This window comes from Notechis scutatus, chromosome 6 (assembly GCF_049901735.1).
Source record: "Notechis scutatus isolate UNSWTSFEM ecotype Mainland chromosome 6, rNotScu1.2, whole genome shotgun sequence".
Classification (NCBI taxonomy): Eukaryota; Metazoa; Chordata; class Lepidosauria; order Squamata; family Elapidae; genus Notechis; species Notechis scutatus.
In genome coordinates, this window is record NC_142014.1 from 27,056,612 (window position 1) to 27,082,966 (window position 26,355).

Here is a 26,355-nt window from a genome sequence, read left to right on the forward strand (position 1 = left end):
AGGAAGGGAGAGAAAAAGAATAAGGGCAGGATCTGGAAGAGGGAGGAGACTGCCTGGAATTAAAAAGAATCTACAGTAAAACTTCAACAAGACTTCTAAAAGATACATTTTAACTGAAACTTTGTAACTAAACAGTAACCCCAGGAAGAGAAAGTGAAAAAAAAAGAGCAAAAAGAAACAGCTTACAAGGATTCCATCCATTTTTAGCTAATTCAAATTCAGAATCTATCCAGAAAATATCTCCATTATAGAAATACCACTTAAATTCCTTCTCTGAAAGCATTACACAATTTTTTTTTTTTTTAAACAAGTTTTATTAATTTTTAAAACACACAAATTATCATTATTCATTACATGTTTAAACCTTTTTCCATTGTAAATTTAACAAGTCAGATAAATTATGATTCTGTTTTAAACCATTTCCATATAATATACCAAAACCTCTTATTCAATTTCTCTTTACTTCTCTTTACTCTTATTCAATATCATTATTATTATTTCATCTGATTCTTTCTGACTTAGTTAGCATTATTCTCATTCTATATTTCTCTACAAGTTTTTTACCAATTCTCCCCCCCAAAAAAGACATATACACACAACACACAAAACATAAAAAAAAATCTTTTTGGAAAGTAACTTGGGCCCAGGTATCTCTCTCTTCATGGACTTCAATTATATTCATGCTCATCTTACATATCATTACTTATTTTATTTACCATTCTAAACCTTCTATATTAACTTCTCCACATATTTCACACTTCTTAATTCTACCTTAATTAATCATCTTAGTTTAAATCATTATACTTGTATCTTTTGTCCATTTTTATCATCCCTTTGTCTCATCCCTTATGAAAAAAAAGAAAATCAGTTTCTCCTGAAATCATTAATCAGAGTATGATGCCTTTCTATCTCCCCCCTAAGTTAATCAAATTAATCTTTAAAATAATATCTAATACCCAATCAGATTTTGCTTGGTACATTCTATCTAACTAATACATCCAACACAATTAAGTGCATAATTAGACAATAAATCCAAATATTAAAAAGAAATACTATAATAAAAATTTTATAATAACATCAATACCATAATTTTATTAAACTCTTTAATTAAAACAATATTCTAAACCTCTCCTATTATTAAGTTTTAAAGCCAATCATTTTTAAACATTTTAACATTTTAATCTCTTATCAACTCTTAAACCATTGCAATACTACCATCTCATCTTATGTACCTTGCAAAATCTTTTTTTTAAAAAAAAAATTATACTTTATCCATTATCCATAAAAAATTCCTTTTTTCCATTTAATTTCAAAACATTGTAGCTTTTCTCCACCTTTTCCCTTTCTTTCTTTTCCCAACAAACCTTTCTACCCCCCCTTCTTCTAGCCTCTGCCTTACCGGCTTCCCTTCTCTGTCGTATTTCTTTTCCCCTTTGTTTACAATCATCATATTGGTTTTGCACTTTATTTTTCCCTTTCTTAAATGTTTTTTTGGATCTTAAGTCCTTAAATCCTTTAGTTTTCTTCTTTTCTCTTCTCTTCTTTTGTTTCTCTCTTCCTTTTTTCTGGATCAAATTCTGAGATTCATTAAAGATGGCTCCTTCCTTTCTTTCTTGTTCCTCTGCTGTCTTCATCTGTTGTAATTTTTGTTGATAATTAGTAAGCGCCATTTCTAAGAAAAGGAAAGCTTCTTCCACACCATCTTTACCATTTTTTTTTCTTGTTCATATTCTTTTCTTAGTTCCTCAACAGAAAGAGCCATTATAAATCTTTTCTTTTCTTTTCTCCTTCTTTCTTCTTACAACAACCAGAATATTCAAAAGAAAATAAAAAAGATAAAACAGTCCCAAAGTTATCAATCAGTCCAAACCAAGGCAGAGTTCTCACTTTCTCCTTCTGGGGTAATATCAATCAAAGAGAAAGAAAGTCCAAATCTGTTTAAAATCTTATTACAATATATTCTAGTCTTCAAATCCTTAAGGCATCTGCTCCAACAAATCTTAGCATACAAATATTTTCTTCTTAATCCTCTCTCTTCCCACTCATCGCTTAAAACCAATTTCCACCTAAAAAAATAGGTTTCTTAATATCCAGTTATTTATTCCGTAGGAAAAGAGGGAAAGCTATCCTTTCAGCACCTTCAAGCAGCCGCTTTTTTCCTCTTCTGGCAGGTATTATTCAGAGAATCATACTTTTCAGGAATTTTATTAAATATGTCTTAGAGTCCTAGGAGCCAAGAAAAACTTTCTCCTCTCAATCACTTTCTCCACTTCCTCCTGCGCATTCTTACCCGGCTGCCAGCTTCTTTGTGGCGGCCATTACGGACCGCCGCTGCACCGTCCTGGGAAAAGGGAGTTCTGCCGGCCAGGAGGGAGTCTGCAGCACCCCAAACCCTTCTCCGGATCCCCCTACTTCAGCTGCCCCTGCAGGGCAGCCTAGCTCGCACCCGGCTGGGTCGGAGCCCCAAAAACGACTAGCGCGCAGGGATCGCGCAGCCGCAAATCCCTGCCGTCGCGAAGCCGACAAACCGGAAGTCTCCGCATTACACAATTTTTGTTCTACATCCATTATGGGACATTCAGGTGTCACATTCAAATTTGTTTTGTCGAGATCCTGTTCTAACGATTTTTATTGACTGTTTCCTAGTATGATTTGATTGCTTATTGCACCCTATGACTATCATTAAGTGTTGTACCTGATGATTCTGGACTCTTGACGAATGCATCTTTTCTCTTTATGTACACTGAGAGCATTTGCACCAAAGACAAATTCCTTGAGTGTCCAATCACACTTGGCCAATAAAGAATTCTATTTCTATTTCTATTTCTATTTCTATTCTGTTCTATTCTGTTCTATTCTATTCTATTCTATTCTATTCTATTCTATTCTATTCTATTCTATTCTACTCTACTCTATTCTAATGTACTTCTCCCACACAGGATTCCTAGACGTTTTGTTAACAGGTATCCTATTCTTCCTAATGCTTTGTAAAAAATATATATTCCAAAAACTACACTTGAGCAAAACATAGAATAGAAAAAAGTTTATTGGGGCCAAACAAAAGGACGCAACAATTTTTGCATTCTTTACATTTTTTACTGAGGAGTGTCTGTTTTTAATCCTTGATGAGCTCCTCGCAGTTTTCGACAGGGGGCAGCTTTTCAAAATTGCAATGTTTTCTCCACAGGCAAGATATCACAACATAATTGTATATACATGTATATTATAGGATCTGCTTTTAAATTACCCCCAATATTCTAATCTTCCACCTGGTTATATCACATTGGCTGCTTCTAATTCAATATTTGGTTCATATTTTTATGATTATTATTATTATTTGAATGCAAGGAAGTTAAAACATGGCTTGTTTTCAATATTTGTAGGCTGCTCATTTTATAAAGATAACCATTGCGTCTCTCCAGCCATTTATGAATTTAAATTCTTTCCTTCATCTTTCCTTCAATGACCTGGATATGATGGGTCTTAATTAACATTTTCCAAGCAGGCCCTTTGTCAGAATCCACTGGAAACGTATCTTTGTCTTAGGGATTTATGACTTCAAGCTGACATGAGTTACATATATGCAAATGAGTGGCTGCTGGGAGGCGAGCATATAGCCTTCTATTTGCATAATTTCCCCAAGACACTGAATTAGATTCTTTGTCAATTTATTAAGCATATGTATTTGTTAAAAGGTAGGTCAGGAAGAGTTCCAAGTCTTGACTTTTTATGATTGTCTGCTGTCAACTTGAGGATTGGGGTGGGTGGGTGGAATAAACACTAGACATCTGAAATCAAGGGATTTCAAGGAACAAGTATAAATACAAAGGAAAAACTATGGTAGTAGGCAGTGATTGGCATATTCATCAAAGGGAAAAAGAAGTAATCATTTTTCAGGTGATACACTTGTGTCCAAGTCCTCTTTGTAATTTTTTATTTTTTTTATTTTTTTTATTCATTTGTCAAGCAAGTATTAGATAATAGGTATAAGTATAAACATGATTATGAATACATGAAATGGATATGAATAAAAAGAAACATTAGGACAGGTAGGGTAGGCACATTGGTGCGCTTATGCACGCCCCCTACAGACCTCTTAGGAAAGAGGTGAGTAGACAGTCTGAGGTTAAAGTTTTTGGGGTTTGGGGAAGAAACCACAGAGACAGGTAGTGTATTCCAGGCATTGACCATTCTGTTGCTCAAGTCGTATTTCCTGCAATCGAGTTTGGTGCGGTTTACCTTGAGTTTGTATCTATTGTGCGCTCTTGTATTGTTGTGGTTGAAGCTGAAGTAGTCATGGATGGGTAGGACACTGCAATGGATAATTTTATAATTACTGGTCCATTGTTCGTCCTCACAACAGATACAAAATGTTGTGTTCTGCTTTCTAAAGAAATGAATGCAAATGGAGAGATATTTTGAGATGAATGGACAGAGAAAGTTATATGTCCCAGGATAAAGTTTTACCCAAGAGAAAGGTTTATCCAACCTATGTCCATTTAGATAAGGGTTGCCTTAACCCTTTTTCCAGTTTCTTTCTTTTAGCCATATTTTCTGTAAACTGGATCTAAGCCCATCATCGGGCTTCTGTAAAATCTGTACATGGGGCCTCAGATTTGGAATTTGACCTAAGGTGTTACTAGGGCCACAATTTCATCAGAAGTAATGCATTAGTTGTGCCTCGATCCATCCATTTTTCTCACAAACATTTTTTCATGATTAATTTCACTTCCATTCATTGGCTACCCATAGACCTGTGTGACGAGACCCTCCATATAAGCATTTCCAATGGTCTTGGACAAGATATTTATTTTAGATACATAAAAAAGACATTGGAGAAGACTGGAGGAATCAAAGGCCATTCAAAGGGGCTGACAGAAAACAAGATGGCCTGACACTATTATTGATAATGTTCAGAGGGAAAGATCTGATCCACATTTGAAAGTTAATTAGGTTAGCAATTAATTTATAATTATAAGCCTACAGTATGTACAGGAACCTTCTCAACTAATGGTTAGCACCTGCTAGAAGTTCGATAATGATCCACAGAATTCAAAGGAGGTTGAACTTAGTCTGCTTGTAGCTATCTAGGGATTCTAAGCTAATCCCTCTTTTAACTCTGCCCTAACTTCTGCAACTCCTTTTCCTATAATAACAGAGGCATCACAACATTAAAAGGCCTGTGACTGCAACACACCCTGAAAAATGATGTCCATTGAGCCACAAAGTGTCAGAAACTATTGAACAATACTACAACTGATACATTCCCTAAACATGTCTAATTCGATTACTGAATTAATACACTTTTTGGTCTTGTCATCTTACGGTGATACCTCAGTAGTCAACTGCTTTGAAACTCATCCACTCTACTAACCTGACTTCTTCCCTCTTTCGCCTACATCTATGACAGCATATTCCTGAACCAGTTCTGACTTTGAAAGCCCTTGAAGAGGTGATTTTTTTCAGCAGGCATTGGGATGAATGGATGCAATAGATCTTGTTATTATTATTTTTTGCTGTTTGTTTGCTGAGCTGTGGTGGCGCAGTGGTTAGAATGCAGTATTGCAGGCTAACTCTGCCCACTGCCAGGAGTTCGATCCTGACAGGCTCAAGGTTGACTCAGCCTCCCTCCCTCCCTTCCTTCTTTCCTCCCTCCCTCCCTCCTTCTTGTATTTCTTTTCTCATTCTCTTTCCAGGTGGTGCAGTGGTTAGAATGCCATATTGCAGGCTGACTCTGCCCATTGCCAGGAGTTTGATCCTGACCGGCTCATGGTTGACTCAGCCTTCCATCCTTCCAAGGTGGGTCAAATGAGGACTCAGATTGTTGGGGGCAACATGCTGACCCTGTAAACCAGCTTAGACAGGGCTGCAAAGCACTGTGAAGCAGTATATAAGTCTAAGCGCTACTGCTTGATGCACTAAATAAATATCAGGCAAATTTTGCTCTCAGAGTTTTCCTTTAGAGACAGGGCAGTTGAAAGAAGCCTTAGATGGAATTTTGTTTTTCTGGTTCAGGAAGATTGTTTTCTATTTCACCAACTGAAATAGATTCTTACCATAGATTGACCTATAGGCTTCAAAAATTGTGGGATTTCAATGTTTTTGATCCGGTAACCTAAGAGGAAAGCTGAGCTACTATCCAATGACTTATTTATTTTTTATAAAACACTTACAGATCAATCAATAAATGTATCTGTCGAGCTTCATCTTAATGAGATATTTTTTATCCTAAGGATGGATAAGCATACCTTTGTACGAATTCTGTACTAAACCAATGTCATCATCACATTGGTTCCAGGATAAAATATTATTAGTGCCTTGTTGAAGCACTTAGATCAAGGTTTATTCCACATGTAACTCATTTCAAAGTGGAAGCAAACAAGGAACGTGCAATCAGGAGGCAAACATGAATGTGTAAAAATGAAGGATCTTCTAAGCTTAAATCTGTTTTTAATACGAAAAAGTGGTCCCGAGGGACCTGAAGAATTACAGCCAAAGTCTTTTCTTCAAGTACATCATTTGTGCTACCCCATTGGTTTCCAAGTGGAACATAAGTAAATAAGGATACCATGGTGAGTCTGATAGGGCTTCTTAATTGTTTTTCTTGTAAGGCAGATTAGCAGATCAGAAAGCTTAACATTAAAAAAAAACCCCACTAAAACTGATTAATCTCAGCCCCCTAGTAATATGCTAATGGGGACTGATTTCTCCCTGGTATTGCTATTTGTCTGCATAACCACTTTATCAACTCCAGATGTTAGGGGTCGAAAGTCAGTCTCACAAATATAAGGGGATTGCCTTTAAAATTAGGCAAAGAGACATTTTAAGGGAAAGATGTTAATATATATTTTTCTATATTAATGAATAGGAGACAGTAAGCAAAACAAAGAATGCCAGCCTAGAAAGTGTACCTCAGAATCAGAATAGAGTTGGAAGGGACCTTGGAGGTCATCTAGTGCAACCCCCTGCTCAAGTAAGAAGACCTTCTTCAATTTGCATGTCGGCATTGGTGATCTGCCATGAGACATTTATTGGCATCAAATTCCCAAGTACATTTGTAATTAAGCTGCGCATAATTATAAAGCCAAAAGGTACAAGCAGATGATAGGATTACAAAGTACTCCTAATTTCTTCCTAGTTTTAATCCAAAGTGGCTCCTTCTTTTTGTTCATTGATCACAATTCCAGTTCATTCAATTTTCTAGATTCCCTAAATCAATAGAATCCAGAAGAGGTAATATCCCCTTAAAATTCAACAAAAATATTTGCATAATGTTTATTTTATTGCACTACCTATCCAAGACCTATTCCATTTTTATTCAGTATCTCATTTTAACTCAAAGTCTTTGAATTGTTCAACAGAATCACAGCCCACAGAAGCATAGTTGATACGGTATTCCTACATATTCAATAGCATCAATCAATAATGCAAAGATATTCAAGTAGCTGCTTACATCCAGAAATATCAATTATTACTATAATGCTATGGTACTATATAGGGTGGCATGGTGGCTCAGGGGTTAAGACCAGTGTGGGATTAAACAAAATTTACTACCAGTTCTGTGAGTGTGGTTTGCTGGGCATGGCGTGGCTTGATGGGCATGGCAGGGGAAGGATACTGCAAAATCCCCATTCCCTCCCCACCCCACTAACCTACTTTCCAGCTCTGTTCTCCTGTGCAGGGCAACCAAAGAAGACCCAGCCAATCAGCTGGGACTCAATGGGAGACGGAGAAGAGATGGGGGCGTGGCCAGTCAGAGGTGGTATTTGCCGGTTCTCCAAACTACTCAAAATTGCCACGATTGGTTCTCCTGGACAGAACCTGCTGAAGACCACCTCTGGTTAAGACGCTGGGCTTGTTGGCTGAAAATCTGGCAGCCTGGGTACAAGACCCAAACTCCCATCCTTGTTACAGCTCCTGTCAATCTAGCCGTTCAAAAACATGCAAATGTGAGTAGATAAATAGGTACCATTTCAGTGGGAAGTTAATAACACTCTGTGATGTCTTGCTGGCCACATGACTGCAGAAATATCTTTAGGCAGCACTGGCTCAATGACCTTGGAATGGAGACCAGCTCTCTACTGCCTAAACTCAGCAACAACTAGTGGAGTAAAATCCACAGGGTCTCCTAATTTTTTGGTATAAAATATTTCCTTTGGATATCTATTTTATCTACACTAAATGTGATTTCTCTTAGTGATAAACACCAGTGATGTTGTAAGACAAATTTCAGTTCAGTTTATTATTTCCAGTAAATAGTGTGATATCTTTTTTCAAAGGAGCAAAATAAGTCTGATGAATATGCTATATACATGCATAAAAAAGGAAGCCAATAAAGGAGAATATTTGGGTTGAAATGAGGGATCCTTGGCACTCTGCGAGCTTCATTGTTTTCTTGCAAATGTTTCTCAGAGAGCATCAAGGACCCCTCAAAAAAAGAAAGACCAGTGAGCTGATATGTCAACTCAGAAAGGTCAAGAAATGGCACAAGAGAAATTCCAAGATATTTAGTAGAATAGAAGAACATAATCTTGAAAGACTGTTCAAGTTTAGCTCTGTTCCATCTTTGATTGACTGAACATCAAGTCTTCGTGACTACAAAGAAAGATCTTTTTCCATGATGATCCATCTTGCATTATACAAAATCAAAAGTGGAGTTATTTTGAGTTTCTTTCTTATCCCTTCTTCTTTCTCTGACCTGAGTAATCTTTTCACAACATTTGCCACCCTCAATGAGCTCATTTTTCCCCCTATTCTCACATTAGGAATGCATTGTTCTATAACTATTTCCCTTCTCCCAAACTATAGGACCTAATTCTCCCACTGGGACTAGAAATGTTGACATTTAGAAATCAAAATAAGTAGAGAAATGAGCAAACATGGGTAGCAATAGAGTAGAGCCCTTCCAAAAAGCGTTATGTTTTAATCCTAATGTCTTAAATCAGTAATCAGCAACTTAATATTAAGGTCCTTTGTTAAGAAGAAAAGCACCCTTCTACAAAATCCTACATAACTGTAGTTCATTTGCATTGGATGAGACCTTGCTCTGAATATAAAGTGGAAAAAAATATGTGGCTGTAAAAAAGACCTGATTACTAATGCTTTTTGCAGTCCCACATGTGATAGTGTAGTGATGGAATGCCTTCATTAGGAGAAATACGTATGTAACTTTTTCTGGTGGCCCAATTCTTTTTCGCTCTACAGTCAGACTTCCAGAAAAATTACATTATTATGTTGCATTTCCAAAAAGCTTGGGGGCCCATTACGTGCCCTTGGAGCATTAAAAAAAATGCACTGTATGCTTGAGTTGCATTTGGTGGATAATTATAATTTATATCCTGCTCACAGCCTCCTTTTCTTTGCTGACACTTGCTTTCTTAGGTGACTCTTCTTTACTAACAAGAGAGGGAGACTTTCAGAAGTGTCTTTAAATTACGCAGTTTCTTAACAAAATTGATATATATGGTATATGAATCAAATGATAAAGGAGAATATTTGTAGCTCAGGGTTGAAATGAGTCTTTAGTGCTCTCTGAGCTTGGTTGTTTTCTTGCAGCATTTTCCCTATGCAAACTAAATATCATCAGTGCTAGTACTAGATGAAGTTACCTAGTTTGGTAATGAAATGTTTGCAAGAAAAGTCTGTAGAGATTCTCAGTCATCCAGGTCATAGTTGTCCCAAGGGTGCTTTTTTCAGGAGGCAATTGGACTTTCTTGTTTTTTTCTTTTGAAGACGTTTCGCTTTTCATCCAAGAAGCTTCTTCAGTACTGACAGAACAGTGGGGAATGGAAGGATTTCTATTCCTTGCAGACAGCTGATCATTTGCATCCTTTTAGAGGGTCGTTGAGGCCACTTGGAGGTTTCTCTGTGTCCTCAGGGTCACCTGAGTGGTGCAAATGGTTCCTGTAGTCTGCAATTTTTTCCTCTGGAAATCTATTCCTACTCCCACACTATTCAAAGGATGTTCATCCCAAATTGTATAGCTAAAAGTCTGTAGAGTCTCTCAGTCATCCAGAGATACACAGATAAATCTCCAAGTGGCCCCAACAACCCTCTAAAAGGATGCAAATGACCAGCTGTCTGCAAGGAACATAAATCCTTCAATTTCCCCACCATCCAGTCAGAGCTAAAGAAGCTTCTTGGATGAGAAGCAAAACATCTTCAAAGAAAAAACAAGAAAGTCCAGTTGCCTCCAGAAAAAACACCTTTGGGACGCCTGCAAGAAAACAACCAAGCTCAGAAAGAACCAAGGACCTCTTGTATGAATCAACCAGGTGAAACACCCTATTTTTAAGAGTTAATATTTTGCATTCCCAAGTGATTTTGAAGCAAACTGCTTTATAGTGCTTTACAGTCCTCTCTAAGCGGTTTACAAAGTCACCATCCTGCCCTCAACAATCTGGGCCCTCCTTTTACCCACCTTAGAAGGATGGTTAGATTAGCTACTGCTGCAAAATGAATATTATCTTTTTTTAAAACCTCAGGATTGCTTTGTCTTGCCTCTAAAGAGGGAAAAAATATGTCCAATTGCCTGATTTCCTTGCAAGACCTTTTAATGTTGACATAGATGGGGAAGTGTGTGAGCAGGGTGTTGTTGTTTTTCTAACGGTGTATAGTATGTTATTAAATATTTTTAATTGTAAGTGTCATCCTGGTGTTTTCAATTTATTTTTGCAGGCCGCTGAGTTAGGCTCATTTTAATCATGCTGTTATTGTAATGATTCCCCCTTGGAAATCAGGGGTGTCTGGTGAACATCAGAACTGGTAGAACAAAAGAAAAGACAGGTGTGCCAGCAAACCCATCTGAGACCAGTTCTGCTCTGCAATGCCTCTTCCTTAGCAATGGCATTAAGAAGAGTGATCCTTAAGGGTACCAATGCTTAAGATACCTAAGAGCCTTGGTGGCGCAGTGGTTAGAGTGCAGTACTGCAGGCTACTTCTGCTGACTGCTGGCTGACTGCTGGCTGGCTGCCTGCAATTTGGCAAATCAAATCTCACCAGGCTGACTCAGCCTTCCATCCTTCTGAGGTGGGTAAAACGAGGACCCAGATTGCTGGGGGCAAGAGTAAACCTCTTAGAAGGGGCTATGAAGCACTATAAAGCGGTATATAAGTCTAAATGCTATTGCTAAATGCACTTCAGATGATTCCTTGCTTTGGTTCAATAGATTTACATGCTATCCTATTTGATGCTCTCAAGGAGAAGAAGAAACTTTATCTAACTGTTGTATCTTCTAGTTAGATTTCTGATCTAAAGTGAGGAGCATTTTTCCACTGTTTGGCTTTAAAGAAGAGATGAAAATTTTGGAGAAGGACATGCTGCTGAGATACCACCAGAATACAGAACTGGAAAAGGATCTTGGGGGTCTTCTAGTCCAACCCCATGCTCGGAGAGAAAATCCTATTCTATTTCAGACAAATGGTTGTCCAATCTCTTCTTGGAAAGGTCCAGTGTTAGAGCACCCACAACTTTTGGAAGAAAAGTATTCCAATGCTGATTGATTGTTCTGTCGGGACATTTATCCGTAGTTCTAGGTTGTTTCTCTCCTCGATTAGTGCTTCTTGTCCTGCCTTTGGGTGCTTTGGAGAGTAGCTTGACTCTCTCTTCTTTGTGGCAGCCCCTCAAATATTGGAACGTCACTCATGTTTCCCCTAGTCCTTCTTTTCATTAAATGTAGATATCTCCAATTCCTGACGCAGTTCTTTATAAGTTTTAGCCTCCAGTCCCCTAATCATCTTCATTGCTCTTCTCTGCACTCTTTCTAGAGCCTCCACATCTTTTTTACATCGTGGCGACCAAAACTGGATGCAGGATTCCAAGTGTGGCCTTATCAAGGCATTATAAAGTGGTACTAACACTTCATCTTTGTTGCTCTTTTTGGCATTCTTTCTAGATTGCCTCCACATGTTAATGGTGTGGCGTTGAGTTGGGGTTAGGGAGAGGGGGAGGGGGAAAGGGGGAGAGGGGGGGGTCTGCATATAGTCAAGATTTGCTCCATGCTGATTGGATCATCTTCTGAACTGGTTATGAGAATTGGCAAGGTGGCGTGATTAGAGTCAGCAGACAGTTGAAAGCTTAGAGAGTTGTTTCATTATGTACACAGATAATTGCTTTAATTGGGAAATTTATTGTTTTTATTTTAATGAGGGATGTAAAAAAAAGAAAGGAAAACAAACCAAACAGGGCTTGACTTTGAATTGGAATACTTTATTTGGCCAAGTGTGCTTAGACACACAAGGGATTTGTCTCCTGTGCAGGAGTGCTCAGTGTACTTGCAAACAACAGAGAAATAATAGTAATAATACTAAAGGTGTGCAGCCAGTAGGAGGGGGATATAAGAAGTAGTAAAATAATAATAATACTGCAACTACATTCTATGGGGTTAATTTACATACATATTAGACAGAACTTAGTAGTCACCATATATTGTCAAATGCAAGAATTAAGTGCACAGCAGAGTGATGGCATGGGAGAAGAAACTGTCTTTGTGTCTAGTTGTTTTGACCTATAACAGTGTTGTTCTGGCTCAGCTCCCCAGACACGACAAACCCTCTGTAGTTAAATCAGTGATTCCTTTATTAGGAGCACCACCAGCCCCGGCAAGAAGTTTATTTCTCACCACAGGCTAACAAGTCCATCCAGCAGCGAGATATATAGTTGTCTGCTACATCTATTCACCTCTGGCCCCTGCCTTTTATCCCCAGAGCTAGGGTGGGGCTTCACTAGCAGTGGTGGCTCTTCTGTCCCAAGGACCGGACTATAGATTTCAACTGCTCTCCTCTCCTCTGCCTTCTGTGCATCCGTGTGTCAGGCACTGGACCCAGCTGTTCCTCCTCTTCCTCATCAGCCACCTCCAGACCTGGCTCTTCCGTCCCGAATACCAGACCATAGATCTCCACTGCTCTCCTCTCCTCTGCTTTCTATGCATCCGTGCATCAGGCACTGGACCCAGCTGTTCCTCCTCTTCCTCATCAGCCACTTCCAGACTTGGGGGCTGTTGACTCCCCATCTGTTGACGGACAGCCCAGGATCTGTCCCTCCTCTCTCTCTCTCTCTCTCTCCCTCCCTCCCTCTTCCTCTCCCTCTCTGCAAACTCCATTCCCTCTTCCCCCTTGGAGCTCCCAGGTTGCCCTAAGGCTGACCCTGACCCCCACACCTCCTCTTCATCTGATTCGGCTGCTGGAAGGGCCAGTGGCCGAAAGGCCACAACAAGTGTAATGGCCTATAGGAGTGCTCTGAGGGGAAGAGTTGAAACAGTTTATATCTAGGGTGTGAGGGATCTATAGATATTTTCTCAGGCCTCCTTCTGATCTGTGCAACATAGAGGTCTTCAATGGAAGGCAGGCTGGTTGCAATAGTTCTTTTCTGCAGTCCTAACTAACTGTTGAAGTCTCTGGTGTACTTCAACCAGAAGTTCCTGCTTGGTTGCTGTACCAAACCAGACAGTTATCAAAGTACAAATGACAGACCCAATCATTGTTTTGCAAAACTGTATGTATATGTAAAATGTGAAAATGAAAACAAGCCCCTCCAGCTTGTATTTGCATTCAGGTTAAATTTTTAGAGAACCAAAGGCTGGTTGGGTATCATGTAAAGAAGCTTCCATTCAGCTTCTCTTCCGAGAAAGTTCTCAATGTTGAGAATAAAATTCCAGAAACGCCCAGCTTCATTTTTTTTCAAGCAAGTTTCCATATGCTGATGATTTACATCTTCTCCTTGGCTTTTATCGTAGGACATTAATAATGCATCAGCTTGGGGAATATTTTTTTTGTTATTACCATATTTATATCCAATCCTCTTTCCAGTGAGCTCAAGGGAACATCGTAATGATGCCTGGGCTAGAATATGGTGCAGAGCCTGAACTTGGAGTGGAGGGGAGCGATGTAAGATGGGTTTTTTTTCATTCAGTCGAGGTGCGATGAACATCTCTAACATCTCGATTAGTCTCATTCAAAATCCTCCAAGGAACTCTGCCTCTGACATAGAGCTTGGAGAGATCCATGGAATAGAAAGCAAAGGAGGAAGGAATGAATCAACCAACTTCTGGCCTTGCTAACTTAACAGCTTGGCTGAGAGGAAAGGGGATGCCATGCCCTATTTGGTTCTCATTGTATGTATTCCTATTTTTCCCAGTTCCACCATATCCTGTTCTTTCAATAAAGCATTCAGATCTACGCACACAGTCTGTTTTATTGGAGGATAGGTGGCTTTAGCTGCATGCCGAGCTGCACACAGACTAAGGTGTAGTGGGGACAGAACAAGGGGAAAGAAATGAATTCAGGGAACCGGCTGGATGCTCAGATCATGCAGCCATTCTGCAATCTTTTGGATGAGGGGCAAGATTGTGGAGGGTGAAGAAAGGAGGATATAGTTTTTTGGGTGAGTCTGTACAGGATATTCTCATTGCCTACAACCTTTATCTGACCTTTATCTGGAACCAATTTAGTGCTGATACTTAGTTGATTAGATTCTTGTGGTCAGTTAATTGGAACAATGTGTGGTCCCAATTCTTCCCATCTGACAACATCCTCTGTTTTTCTATCCCTTCCCTTCTTCTCTTTCTCTTACATTGTATTTCATTGAGTATTTTTTTTCCCATAGCCCTAGTTTTGATTCCTTTTTCTCTCCATTATAGATCCTTCTTGAAAATCATTCATTGTTATCTTTTTAACCATGCAAATTATGATAGTACAGTTATGTGGGTTAATTTTCCTGGGCCTCGTAAGCAGTTCCCCACCCCCCGCAAAGTTTGTTTTTATCTTAAAGGAGCTGCATATGTTTATTTATTTAATTGATTCATATGGCTGCCTATCTCGCACAGGTGGCTCTGAGGGTCTTAGGATAAAAATGTTTTTGTTATATTAGAAAATGTCTTATATTAGTTCTAATGTTGGGCTGGAGGCCAAATCGTATGATGAACAGTTGAGGGTGCTAGGTATGACTAGCCTATCAAAGAGAAGGATTAGAGGGGACAGGATAATGTCTTCCAGTATTTGAGGGGTTATCACATAAAATAGGGGATTGACTTTTTCTCCAAAGCACCTGAGGACCAGACAAGAGCTAATGGGTGGAAGCTCATTAAAGAGAGACCCAGACTAGAAGTAAGGAGAAATTTCCTAACAGTGAGAACAATTAATCCGCGGTAATAGCTTGCCTTCAGAAGTTGTGGATGCTCCAACACTGGAGGTTTTCAAAAACAGACTGTACAACCATTTGTCTGGGATGGTCTAAGGGGTTCGCAAAGAAATGTTCCCCCTGTAGAGCAATTAATCCAGGCTGTGCAGGAACACAAGGCTGCAACGCCCACCTGGCCCGCCCACCTGCTGGCCCCAACCTTTGGCCGAGCGCAAACCTTACCTTAGTAGTCCACGCGAGCTGGAACTGGAAGGTGATACCAATGGCGGGGGAGGAAAATCCGCCCCGAGGTGGCTTGCTGATGTTGGTGGGAAAGTCGGTCCCATGTTCCAAAGCTGCAGTAGTCACAGGACTGGCCCTTTGGTCATCCCGGAGCTGCTCCTCCAGTCCATGGCAGGCCGGTGCACCTGGGTGGAGGAGCAGCTGCTCTGGGATGACCAAAGGGCCAGTCCTGTGACTACTGCAGCTCTGGAACATGGGACCGACTTTCCCACCAACCTCATTAGTGGTCCGCGGGATTTTAAAATTATGAGTTTGGTGGTCCCTGGGGTTCAAAAGTTTGGCGACCCCTGTTCAAGAGTTGTGTTTCTCATATTAATCTGAATATTTGTCATATTCAGATTAATGTGATGAATTTCACTGGTGCCAGTGTAGTGTGCAACATGTATATACCATGATGTAAGGTCATACACCAGAGTAATATACTTGCTGCACAGGATATGACGTACATATGGAAATATATGACTAGTTTTCCCCCCTATCTACTTGTATAAGGATTATTCTTTATATTGTTCGTGTTGTCTTGTATTCTTGTATGGACTGCACCAGTGGAGTTTAACCCAGTTTCGTGGTATACATGATGTCCGATGAAAATAAAGACTTTGAACTTTGAACTTCTCAACCTTGGCAGCTTGAAGAGCTGTGGACTTCAACTCCCAGAATTCTGGCTAAGGAATTCTGGGAACTGAAGTCCAGATCTCTTCAAGCGGTTCAAACTGTCACCTAAGATGCCGTGTGAGTGAGTGTGTGTGTGTGTGTGTGTGTGTGTGTGTATGGGGGGGAGGGAGGGAGGGAGGGACGGACGGAGAGAGAGAGAGATCTAAAAAATCTAAGACAGCAACCATTCATAAAACATGGTGGTAATAAGACAACAAAACTTTCAGTGTGAATCTAATTAAGGTCTGGTCAGTTTCAGGCAGCAATGTGAGAGAGTAAGTTTTAATTCACTAACCGAGATCACAGAACTCAGCTTATCAACTTGCAATTACATTTTTTTAGGGAAGTGCTAGGCTGCAGGCACAGGCACCTCAGGAGAAGATAGCTCGTTTAAGCTATCTCTTTATCCTGCAAGGGGCAAAAATGTTTTAAAAACAGGTCAGGCATGCACTCAATAAGATATCTTTATCTGAATGACTGGGCAGCAACTAGCAATCTTCACAGTCTCTCTCTCTCTCTCTCTCTCTCTCCCTCCCTCCCTCCCTCTCTCCCTCTCTCTCTCTCTCTCTCTCTCTCACACACACACACACACACACACACGGTTTGCTAAGTGACCATGTTACTTACAAATCATTTCAATGGAAGCAATTGCGGCCACTAAATGAGGACTACCGGTATGATGGCCATAGCAGCCCAGCTGAAAACTCACTGCTTTGTACATGCAATATCAGCTCATCCAAAAAAAATTCATGCTGCTATGACTTTTATTGACTATCTTTGAACCCCCTGTGGATATTGGATATTGCTGCATTCATCGTACAAAGCAATGATTTTTAATGGAATTTTATTTGATGAGTGGCGAAAAGAATAGACCGGGTTTCAAATTAAATTTTATTTGCTTTCTCAGATGAGCTTTCTAGATGTTTCTGCTGAAATATCTGTTATGCTAGTTCATGGCCAACGGGCTTGTTTTAATATAATGTGGTTTCATTAAAAGTCATATTGTTTATCCAGAAGCTAATGCTGTCAGTATCTATTGATTCATGGCAAAGATAATTTATGTATTTCTTGATAGTGAGTCAAGAAACATTAAAAAGGCTGTTAGTCCTTGTGACTTCAAAGCAAATATATGACAACATGTTTGGTATTTGTCAGAATATACACTGATAGGCAAAGAACAGGAATACATTTTTTAAAAGCAAAATTCTGGTTTTGGGGGAGAAACTGCTTTGTTGAGTTACAGCAACCAATTTGCTATCACACTGATTACTTGTGAAATGTAAACTTCTATTAGCAATAGCACTTTAGACTTATATACTGCTTCACAGTGCTTTACAGACCTTTGTAAAATTCTCCTTCCTGGTGGTGCAGTGGTTAGAATGCTGTATTTCAGGCTGACTCTGCCCACTGCCAGTTCGATCTTGACCAGCTCAAGGTTGACTCAGCCTTCCATCCTTCTGAGGTCGGTAAAATGAGGACCCAGATTGTTGGGGGCAAGATGCTGACTCTGTAAACCACTTAGAAAGGGCTGTAAAGCCCTTTCTAAGTATGTAAGAAAGGTGCTATTATATGTAAGAAAGGCGGTATGTAAGTCTAGGTGCTATTGCTACTCCTTCCTTCCTTCCTTCCTTCCTTCCTTCCTTCCTTCCTTCCTCCCTCCCTCCCTCCCTCCCTCCCTTCCTTTCTCATTCTCCTTACTGGTGGCACAGTGGTTAGAATGCAGTATTGCAGGCTAATTCTGCCCACTGCCAGCAGTTTGATCCTGACCGGCTCAAGGTTGACTCAGCCTTCCATCCTTCAGAAGTCAGTAAAATGAGGACCCAGATTGTTGGGCCCAATATGATGACTCTGTAAACTGCTTAGAGAGGGCTGTGAAGTGGTATATAAGTCTAAGTGCTACTGCTATTGCAGTGGTTCAGATTTTATTCCAAAATGTGTTTTGGAATACAAAGGAATGTGAACATAAGCCCTTTCCTTGGGGGAAAGATGCAGCTGCTTTAAAGCACCACAGAGAGGTGTTTCCTTCATGCTTCTGCATTTTCCAAAGCACCTTTTTGCAATTGAATATGAGATACTTAGCATCCCCTGAGTCAGGGACTCTTACCTTATCGCTCGTAATTTTGACAAGTTCCTAAGCAAAGGACCGCCAATCTTTTGTAAAAGGCTTTTTGACAGGCAGTGAAAATGGTTCTGTTCCACCAAGGATTCTGCCCTAATTGACTGTAAGCATTCCAATGCCACTTGTGTGCGTAGTTGTTTTGTCTGTACCGCCAGCTTTATTTGTTCTGTTTAATTTTATTATTTTATCCTCCTGCTTTGCTGTACGCTGCCCAGATTCTCAAGACTGTAGGCAATGGGCAAATATTGTTAATAAATATTGTAAATGAATTCTGCAGGATCTGTGGTCGGTATATTATTCCAAAAGCCATTTGTAATGGGCGCTTTCATGCTAATCGGGCAAGCCAATTGTAAATGAATAGGCTTTGTGAACCAGTGTATAGTTCTTTCGCAAAACCCTCAATATTCTATCTCATTCTTCAACCCCAAAGTAGCAATTAGGAGCATTGGCAACTACATATGCAGCTCTTACATTTCGCTCTACAATAGGCTGAATCTAGAATGCCCCATTCTGTACCATCAATAACATGTCTAATATTATATTTATCTGCTCCTAGACATGCAGATGTCATATTTAGGTATAAAAAAATACTTAGGCAAGTTCTAAACCTGTCATTACAGTGAATAAGAGAACGTTAGATTCTCTTTTCAAACATCTCCTTCAATTTAGGTCTTCAAAAATCTCCCTTATGATCCCAATAGAGGGTTAGTGCCAGAGGTGGCCTTCAGCAGGTTCTGACCAGTTCTGGGTAACCGGAAGTGGAAATTTTGAGTAGTTCGGAGAACTACTCTGACCAGTTGTGGAGAACCAGTAGCAGAAATTTTGAGTAGTTCGGAGAACCAGCCAAAACTACCTGTGACTGGCCCCGCCCCCATCTCTTCTCTGCCTCCCATTGAGTCCCAGCTGATCGGCTGGCTCTTCTTTGGTTGCTCTGCCCAGGAGAACGGAGCTGGGGTGGGGTGGGGAGGGAATGGGATTTTACAGTAACCTTCCCCTGCCACACCCACCAAGCTACGCCCACCAAGCAACGCCCACAGAACCGGTAGTAAAAATGTTTGAATCTCATCACTGGTGCAGTCACCTCATCTTTTCCCAGGATTTGGGGAAAATCCAGGACTTTTAAGAATGCTAGGAGGGTAGAGACTTGCTGAGTTTCATGGGGAAGGGTATTCCATAAGGCCATGGAAAAAAAAACCTTCCTACCTTCCTTAAAATGGCGATACTTAGGGGAAGGGACTAGGAGAGAGCCCACTCTATCTCATCTGATAAGGACAGGTAGATGTCCTTCGGGGGGAAAACGTCCTGCAGATAACCTGGCCCTGTATCATATAAGGCTTTAAAGGTGATGACCAGCATCTTTTTGGACCAGCTGTACTCTGGACTAGCACCTTGAATTGCATCAGTTTCAGTTTCCGAGTACTCTTGATTTCAAAAGCAATGTTTATTTACTTATTTAGATTGATACGGCCACTCATCTCAACCCCATGACTCTGGACTCTGGATCTGAGTTTGAGGGGAGTTAAAAGTTTTTCAGTTGCATAGAATGTAATATTTTGAGGGGAGAAAAATCTGTTGCACACTGACTATCATATTACTAAAATATGTTGATACTATAAATACAAACCATAACTCAAAGAAAGTAATATCTATCTGGATCACTTCAGCCGTTATGGGACAAATAAAAAAATTGTTTTGCGATTGGCATTAGAAAAATAGGAGCCTGTTCAGCAAATTAGGATCACTCATTATCGTAAGCCAAGCTACAGTCTCTCAGAATAATGAACCTTCCCACAGAATGCTAATAATAAAGAGAGATCTTTGCACGCTTTCCTAAAGTTCTTGGGAAAGGATGGTCTCCCTTGGGATAAATAAAACTTCAGTTTATTAGTTGAAGAATTTTATTTTCATTTTAATAATTATATTGATAAATCTTATCTAAATAATATGGATTCCTATATACATATAGGAATATATATAAGTGTGTGTATGTGTGTGTATATATAGTTATATATACAATAGTTATATATAACTATTGTTAACTGTTTATATATAATTATAATGTATATATAATTACAATTGTGGTCATAAGTTGAGGATTACTGATAATGTTATTATCGCTTGTTATATTTCTAATGGAGTTTTTACATGTATTTTCATTCTTACTTTAATACCTGAAAACTGCAGAAAGTCCCAAAGACTGGAAGTGATAGATAACTGTTTAAAGAAACAAATTTATAGCTATTATGGAATTAGAACTTTATTGATTGATATTGATACTATCTAATAATACGTTTCTGAAACTTGTTAGCTAAGATGTGTGCACTTAAAGCTGCCAAGTTGGAAAAATATTAATTACTAACACATCAATGTTTTTCTAATTTAGATAACTTTTTGATATGTTGCCTTCAATTCCCAGAATTCTGACCAATGGGGAACTCTGAGAGTTGAAGTCAATACATCTGGAAGTTGTTAGGCTGGAAAATATTCATCTCAACCACTAATGGTCTCATTCTAAAATATTATTCATAGATTCCAGGGCAAATGAACATTTATATACTTCAAAGGATTTTTTTATCATAAGTATATTAAACCAAACTTAGCAAAGCCATTAACTTTACAATTTTTACTCCTAGCATCCTTATAACTGATTCAGAAAGTTGATTGTAGTGGGGGAATTTACCAAGTAAAACTGCAAATCTGAATGTTGCTGACCAACGTCACTTTGGACCTTATTCGCAATTTAATTAACTGTTAACAGATTTTTCCAGCTATGACTGTGATGCAGATATTTTATCTCCTGTTAATTAGTAATTATGCACTGGCAAGAGAACAGGATTTCTTTCCAATTATTCCAGAACTCTGTGATTATTTAAACTTGGTTAATTAGCAGTAGAGAACTGGTACATCTTCTGAGCAAATTGTGTTTGATAATCCCTATTAAAATATACATGGAAGTTGTTGAGTTGTAACTGAACAGTGGCAGTTCAAAGAGCATTAGATACAGAATCAGGCAAATGGGGGAAACCTATTAAAAATTTTCCCCAAAGCCCAAGGTTATTTTTTTTCCCCACTTGACCATCTGTTTTGGTTTCTGGCATGGGTCCCTGGTGGGAAGGGAGGGTCCTAAAGCCCATTTGGTTTGCCACAAAGGTAAACGAGGGAACTGGAGCAATTTCAATCATTTATAGAGAAACGGTATCAAAAATGTGGCCATGGCACAGTTTTTATCTAAATGCTGCAACTAAGGGCAATTGTTTTGCTCGGTAGAGGTAGAAAATAACCCAGTGGGCTCTGTACACACAAATGCAGCTATAAGGAACACACACACACACACACACACACACACACAAACACCTTCCCAACAGTTCAGTAGCAGTACAGGTAATCCTCAAATTACAACAGTTCATCGAGTGGCCCGTTCAAAGTGAAAAAAAGTGATTTATGCAGTGGTGGGATTTGAATAACTTAACAACTGGTTCTCTGGCTGGGTAGGCGTGGCCAGTTGGTCATGTGATTGGGTGGGTGATGTCACTCATCACACCTAGCCCCACCTCCCGGCCACTCGCTTCAAAGGCAGAGTTGGGATTCAGCCGGATTGGGCTAATCCCACCACTGGCTGGCCCCACCCACCCATTTTTTGGCCTCTTTTTTGGCAGTTTTATGGCTGTTTTCCAGGCCCCAAAACAGCATGAAAAACAGCCAAAAATGGCCCAAAATGGTCTGAAAACAGCTAGAAAAATGGCCTGAAAATGGCCCAAAATATAGTAAAAAAACAGCCTAAAAAAATGACCAAAACGGCCAAAAAAACAGGCTGTTTTTTGGGCCGTTTTCAGGCCATTTTGGGGCCATTTTCAGGCCGTTTTTGGACCATTTTCAGGCCATTTTGGGGGCCATTTTCAGGATGTTTTTTGGACTGTTTTCAGGTTGTTTTTGGCCTGAAAAATGGTCCAAGAAACAGACTGAAAAATGGGCGGGGTGGGTCCAGCTGGTTCGTCGAACTATGGAGAATCTTAACTATGAGTTCGCCTGAACCGGCAGCAATCCACCTCTGGATTTATGACCATTTTTCACACTTACAACCATTATGGCATCCCCATGGTCACATGATCAAAATTCAGACACATTGGCAACTGGTTCATATTTATGACCGTTTCCGTGTCCCGGGATCCTATGATCCCCTTTTGCGACCTTCTGAGAATCCAAGTCCATGGGGAAGCCAGATTGACTTGATAACCGTGTGGCTCACTTAAATCACCACAGTGATTCACTTAACAACTGTGGCAAGGAAGGTCGTAGATTGGGGCAAAACTCGCTTAACCACTGTCTCACTTAGCAACAGAAATTTGGGGCTAAGTTGTGGTCAGAAGTCAAGGACAACCTGTACTATAGCAGATAACATTCCTTTTTTTAAAAAAAATGTAAACATGATTTTCCATTCTACTCAGATGCAGTTCTTGGTGGCTACATGAATACCGTTTCACGCTTCACAATGCTAAGACCTATAGGCCTTTCTCAACATTTGAGTCATGGTGACGCAGTGGTTAGAGTGCAGTACTGCAAGCTACTTCTGCTGACTGATGGCTGCCTGCAATTTGGCAGTTCAAATTCCACCAGGCTCAAGGTTGACTCAGCCTTCCAGCCTTCCGAAGTGGGTAAAATGAGGACCCCGATTGTTGGGGGCAAGAGCCTGACTCTATAAACCGCTTAGAGAGGGCTGTAAAGCTCTGTAAAATGGTATATAAGTCTAAGTGCTATTGCTATTGCTATTTCCCCTAATTTTGGCACCCTCCAGATGTGGGGATTTTCATGCTCCAAATTTCCATAAAAATTCACAGGCTCTCCTTGGGGGGGTCTGTCCCATGTTCCACCTGATTTTATTTTCAAGGATGTGTAAAATTAAAAATAGCACCATGGGAAGCCATCACGCCGAAAAGCACAGGGAAAATCTCAAGCGTTTTCTTTCTTTCCAAGAATGCTTCTGGATCACAATAGGCATTCTTAGAAAATAAAACCAGTGTTGGTTGCTGCTCAGAAATATCCTTTAAATACACATGAGATGAGCCAGCAATTTCCTCTTTGTTCCTGTTCAATTCTTCATCTTTCATGATAATACATAATATGCACACTCGTGAATTATTATTTTAGATCAATGTCAGCCTAGCAATTGATTTCCCTTAGTTTATTCTTTTTAAAAGTTGCCGTGTGCATCCTTAGTTGACCTCTGGCAAAATGTACTATTTGAAATGTTGATTGATTTTGGATTAATCTAAGTCCACCCCAGACTCATTACCCAAAGCAACCCTGTTATCACCATAACATCCAAAATTAATTACCTCTTAATACCTTATAGTTTGCTGTTGATTCTGGATGTGTTATACAGCATATGAACCATATATAATCTGAAAAATTTGGAGCATCATTTAGCGCTTGACTTATGAGTGGTCACTTAATGAACTTTGGAAGTCACAGTAGTCTCACAATGGATGGTTTATGGCCCATGAAATCTCAATGATTTGGAGCAGCCATATAACCCTTGACTTATGACTGGTCATTTAATGACCTTTCCCAGTCATAATAACCACACAATGGGTGGCTTATGGCCCACAAAGCACTTTCAGCTTTCATAAAACACACGAGAGAGAGAGAGAGAGAGAGAGAGAGAGAGAGAGAGAGAGGGAGGGAGGGAGGGGGAGGGAGGGGGAGGGAGGGGGGAGAGAGAGAGAGAATAACATGAACATATTTCAAACTCTTTGCAAAGGTTTCACATTTACAACTGGTAGTTAAGTGCCCTTCGATCATATAGTCTCTCTTTGCAAACTTCTCCAGGCTTCCCCAAAAAGACAATGGAGAAGCCGGCAGGGAAAGTTACAAGTGGTACGGATATTGGATTTGAACTCTCTCTCACACTACACTGAGAGATTTTCCTTCCCCTTTATGCAGCTGGAAGAACTGACCTCAAATCTGGTGAAAAAAACTAGTTAATGCCAATGTCACACATTCTACAGGCAGGATTCTCAGCAGTACTCATTTGTTACAAATGGGCAGATGGTGTTTCCTTGAGAAAGCCAATCCCTTGTAGGAAGAGACCATGCAGGCGGTAATGATAACCTACATTGGATGGCTTCAGACATGGTGCTAAGCCAAAAAGAAACAACCTTCACAAGATATATCTCTCCAGTTCTTTCTTGTCCGCCTAGTTCCGTGTTTCTCACAAAATAAGGCTGGGCCTTTTTTTTTTTTTGACCCCCGAAAAAATGGCTGGACCGTCTTTTTGGGGGGTGACTTAATTTCCTCCCCCACCTAGAGCGCCCCATGAGCACGTACCTCTCCACAAGGCCATTTCTATCGGCCGATGAAAGCTCCCCAAAGGCAGAGTCACCAGCCACTTCACCTCGCCATGAGGCAGTGTCTTTCGGGTGATGGAAGCTCCCCAAGGGCAGTCACCAGCCACTTCGATCGACCGATAGAAACGGCCTCAGGGTGAGCGCCCACGCACACTCCTCGCCATGAGGTCATTTCTATCGGCCGAAGAAAGCTCCCCGAAGGCAGAGTCACCAGCCGCTTCAAGTCGAGCTGTGGCTGCCCGCGGGGCACTCCTGACAGGAGCACCCACGCACACTCCCCTCGCCATGAGGCAGTGTCTTTCAGGCAATGGAAGCTCCCCAAGCGGCTGGTGACTCTGCCTTTGGGGAGCTTTCATCGGCCGATAGAAATGGCCTCGTGGCGAGGGGAGTGTGTGTGGGCGCTCGCCCCGAGGCTGCATCTACTGGCCGATCGAAGCAGCTGGTGACTCTGCCTTCAGGGAGCTTCTCTCGGCTGATGTTCTATCGGTAGTAGATCGGGGTATTCTAGGCTAGGCTACCTGCAGGGCACTCCTAAAGGCAAGTTTTCTCCCCACCCACCCCACCTTTACCCCCCATTTCTCTTCACCTCGTGTAGTTCTAACGAACGATGTGAGAAATGGCGGGGAAATGCATGGTTTAAATAGGCCTAAATTTTGAGGGCAGGGCTTAATTTCACCTCATGCCTAGAAATCATGCTGGGCCTTCCTATTGGTGGAGGCCGTATTGTTGGAGAAACACGGTAGGTTTGCATTGCTCATTAACCCCTGCCTGCTTAAATTACAAAAGCAATGGACAACTTGTTTCCTTAATCCCCCATTGGGCTGTGATTTAAATGCTGTTTGCCATCTTAATTTTTTTGACATATAATGAACATTTCAGGGACATGACTCCAATGCTAAATAGGCTTTAGGATGAGTTTTCGATTGACAAGAGTAGCTGCATAGGAGCGGGTTTATAAAATCTGCCAACCATTAGATGGCAGCAAAGAGAGTTTTCATCATCTCTTGGCTGCCACCTAGTGGTTGTCTGAATTGCTGCAACCCAGACAGCGTTCTATACAGAGAATTACTCCTCCACCTGTGTTTAGTAAAAGTGGAAATTCTCTAAAATAAAATGAACAAAAATGAGTATTGTTAGATCATACTTGTAAAACTCATTCCAAGAAAAAAGACTAGACTTACCGAATCCAAATGCACTGGACCCACCAATGCCTTGCGAAATTTGAACACTGGTAGATGTATAAAGTCCTGTGACCAATATGCCATCAAAAAAGGTGCTTGTTGAAATAGTCACTGAAAGGAGAAAAAATATATATTTTAATATCCTGCAGTATTTTTTTATTTAAAAACAAAACAAAAGCAACCCTCATTTTCAAAAGAACAATTCGCCCAGCCTTCCTTTGGACTCAGAACAGCCAAATCTTTTTCATTTATTGATGTATTTAATCAATTTATACAGCCAGCCATCTTGCGAATGTGACTCAAGACGGCTACCACATGTTGAAACATAAAACCATACTTTTGATGTTATATAGCAGTGATGGCTAACCTTTTCATCGTCGCGTGCCAAAAGTGTGCACACATGCCTGTACCCATAATGCAGTGCATGCATGACACCCCCAGCTCCCCTGCACATGCACACATGATGCCCCCATGCGCTGTGTACCTCTGCGCATGCACACATGACTCCCGCTGTGTGCGTTCCGCCCCCCCCCCCAGGTATGCGTGGCAGATACCCAACAATCAGGTGGCTGGTAGGAGGCGCACGCGCATGCACAGTGGATCAGTTCTAGGAGACTGCTCGTGTGCCGGCAGGAATGGC

At 40.4% G+C, this 26,355-nt stretch overlaps 1 protein-coding gene across 5 annotated transcripts in view; it reads right to left on the reverse strand.

The window, feature by feature from the left end:
- Positions 1-26,355, reverse strand: part of RELN (reelin) — a 371,671-nt gene that overhangs the window by 298,777 nt on the left and 46,539 nt on the right. For all 5 annotated transcript variants that reach the window (XM_087967748.1, XM_087967745.1, XM_087967746.1 and 2 more), the window contains exon 2: positions 25,716-25,826. In XM_087967748.1, coding sequence (XP_087823874.1) covers positions 25,716-25,826 — 111 coding nt within the window. The remainder of the gene's footprint in view (positions 1-25,715; positions 25,827-26,355) is intronic.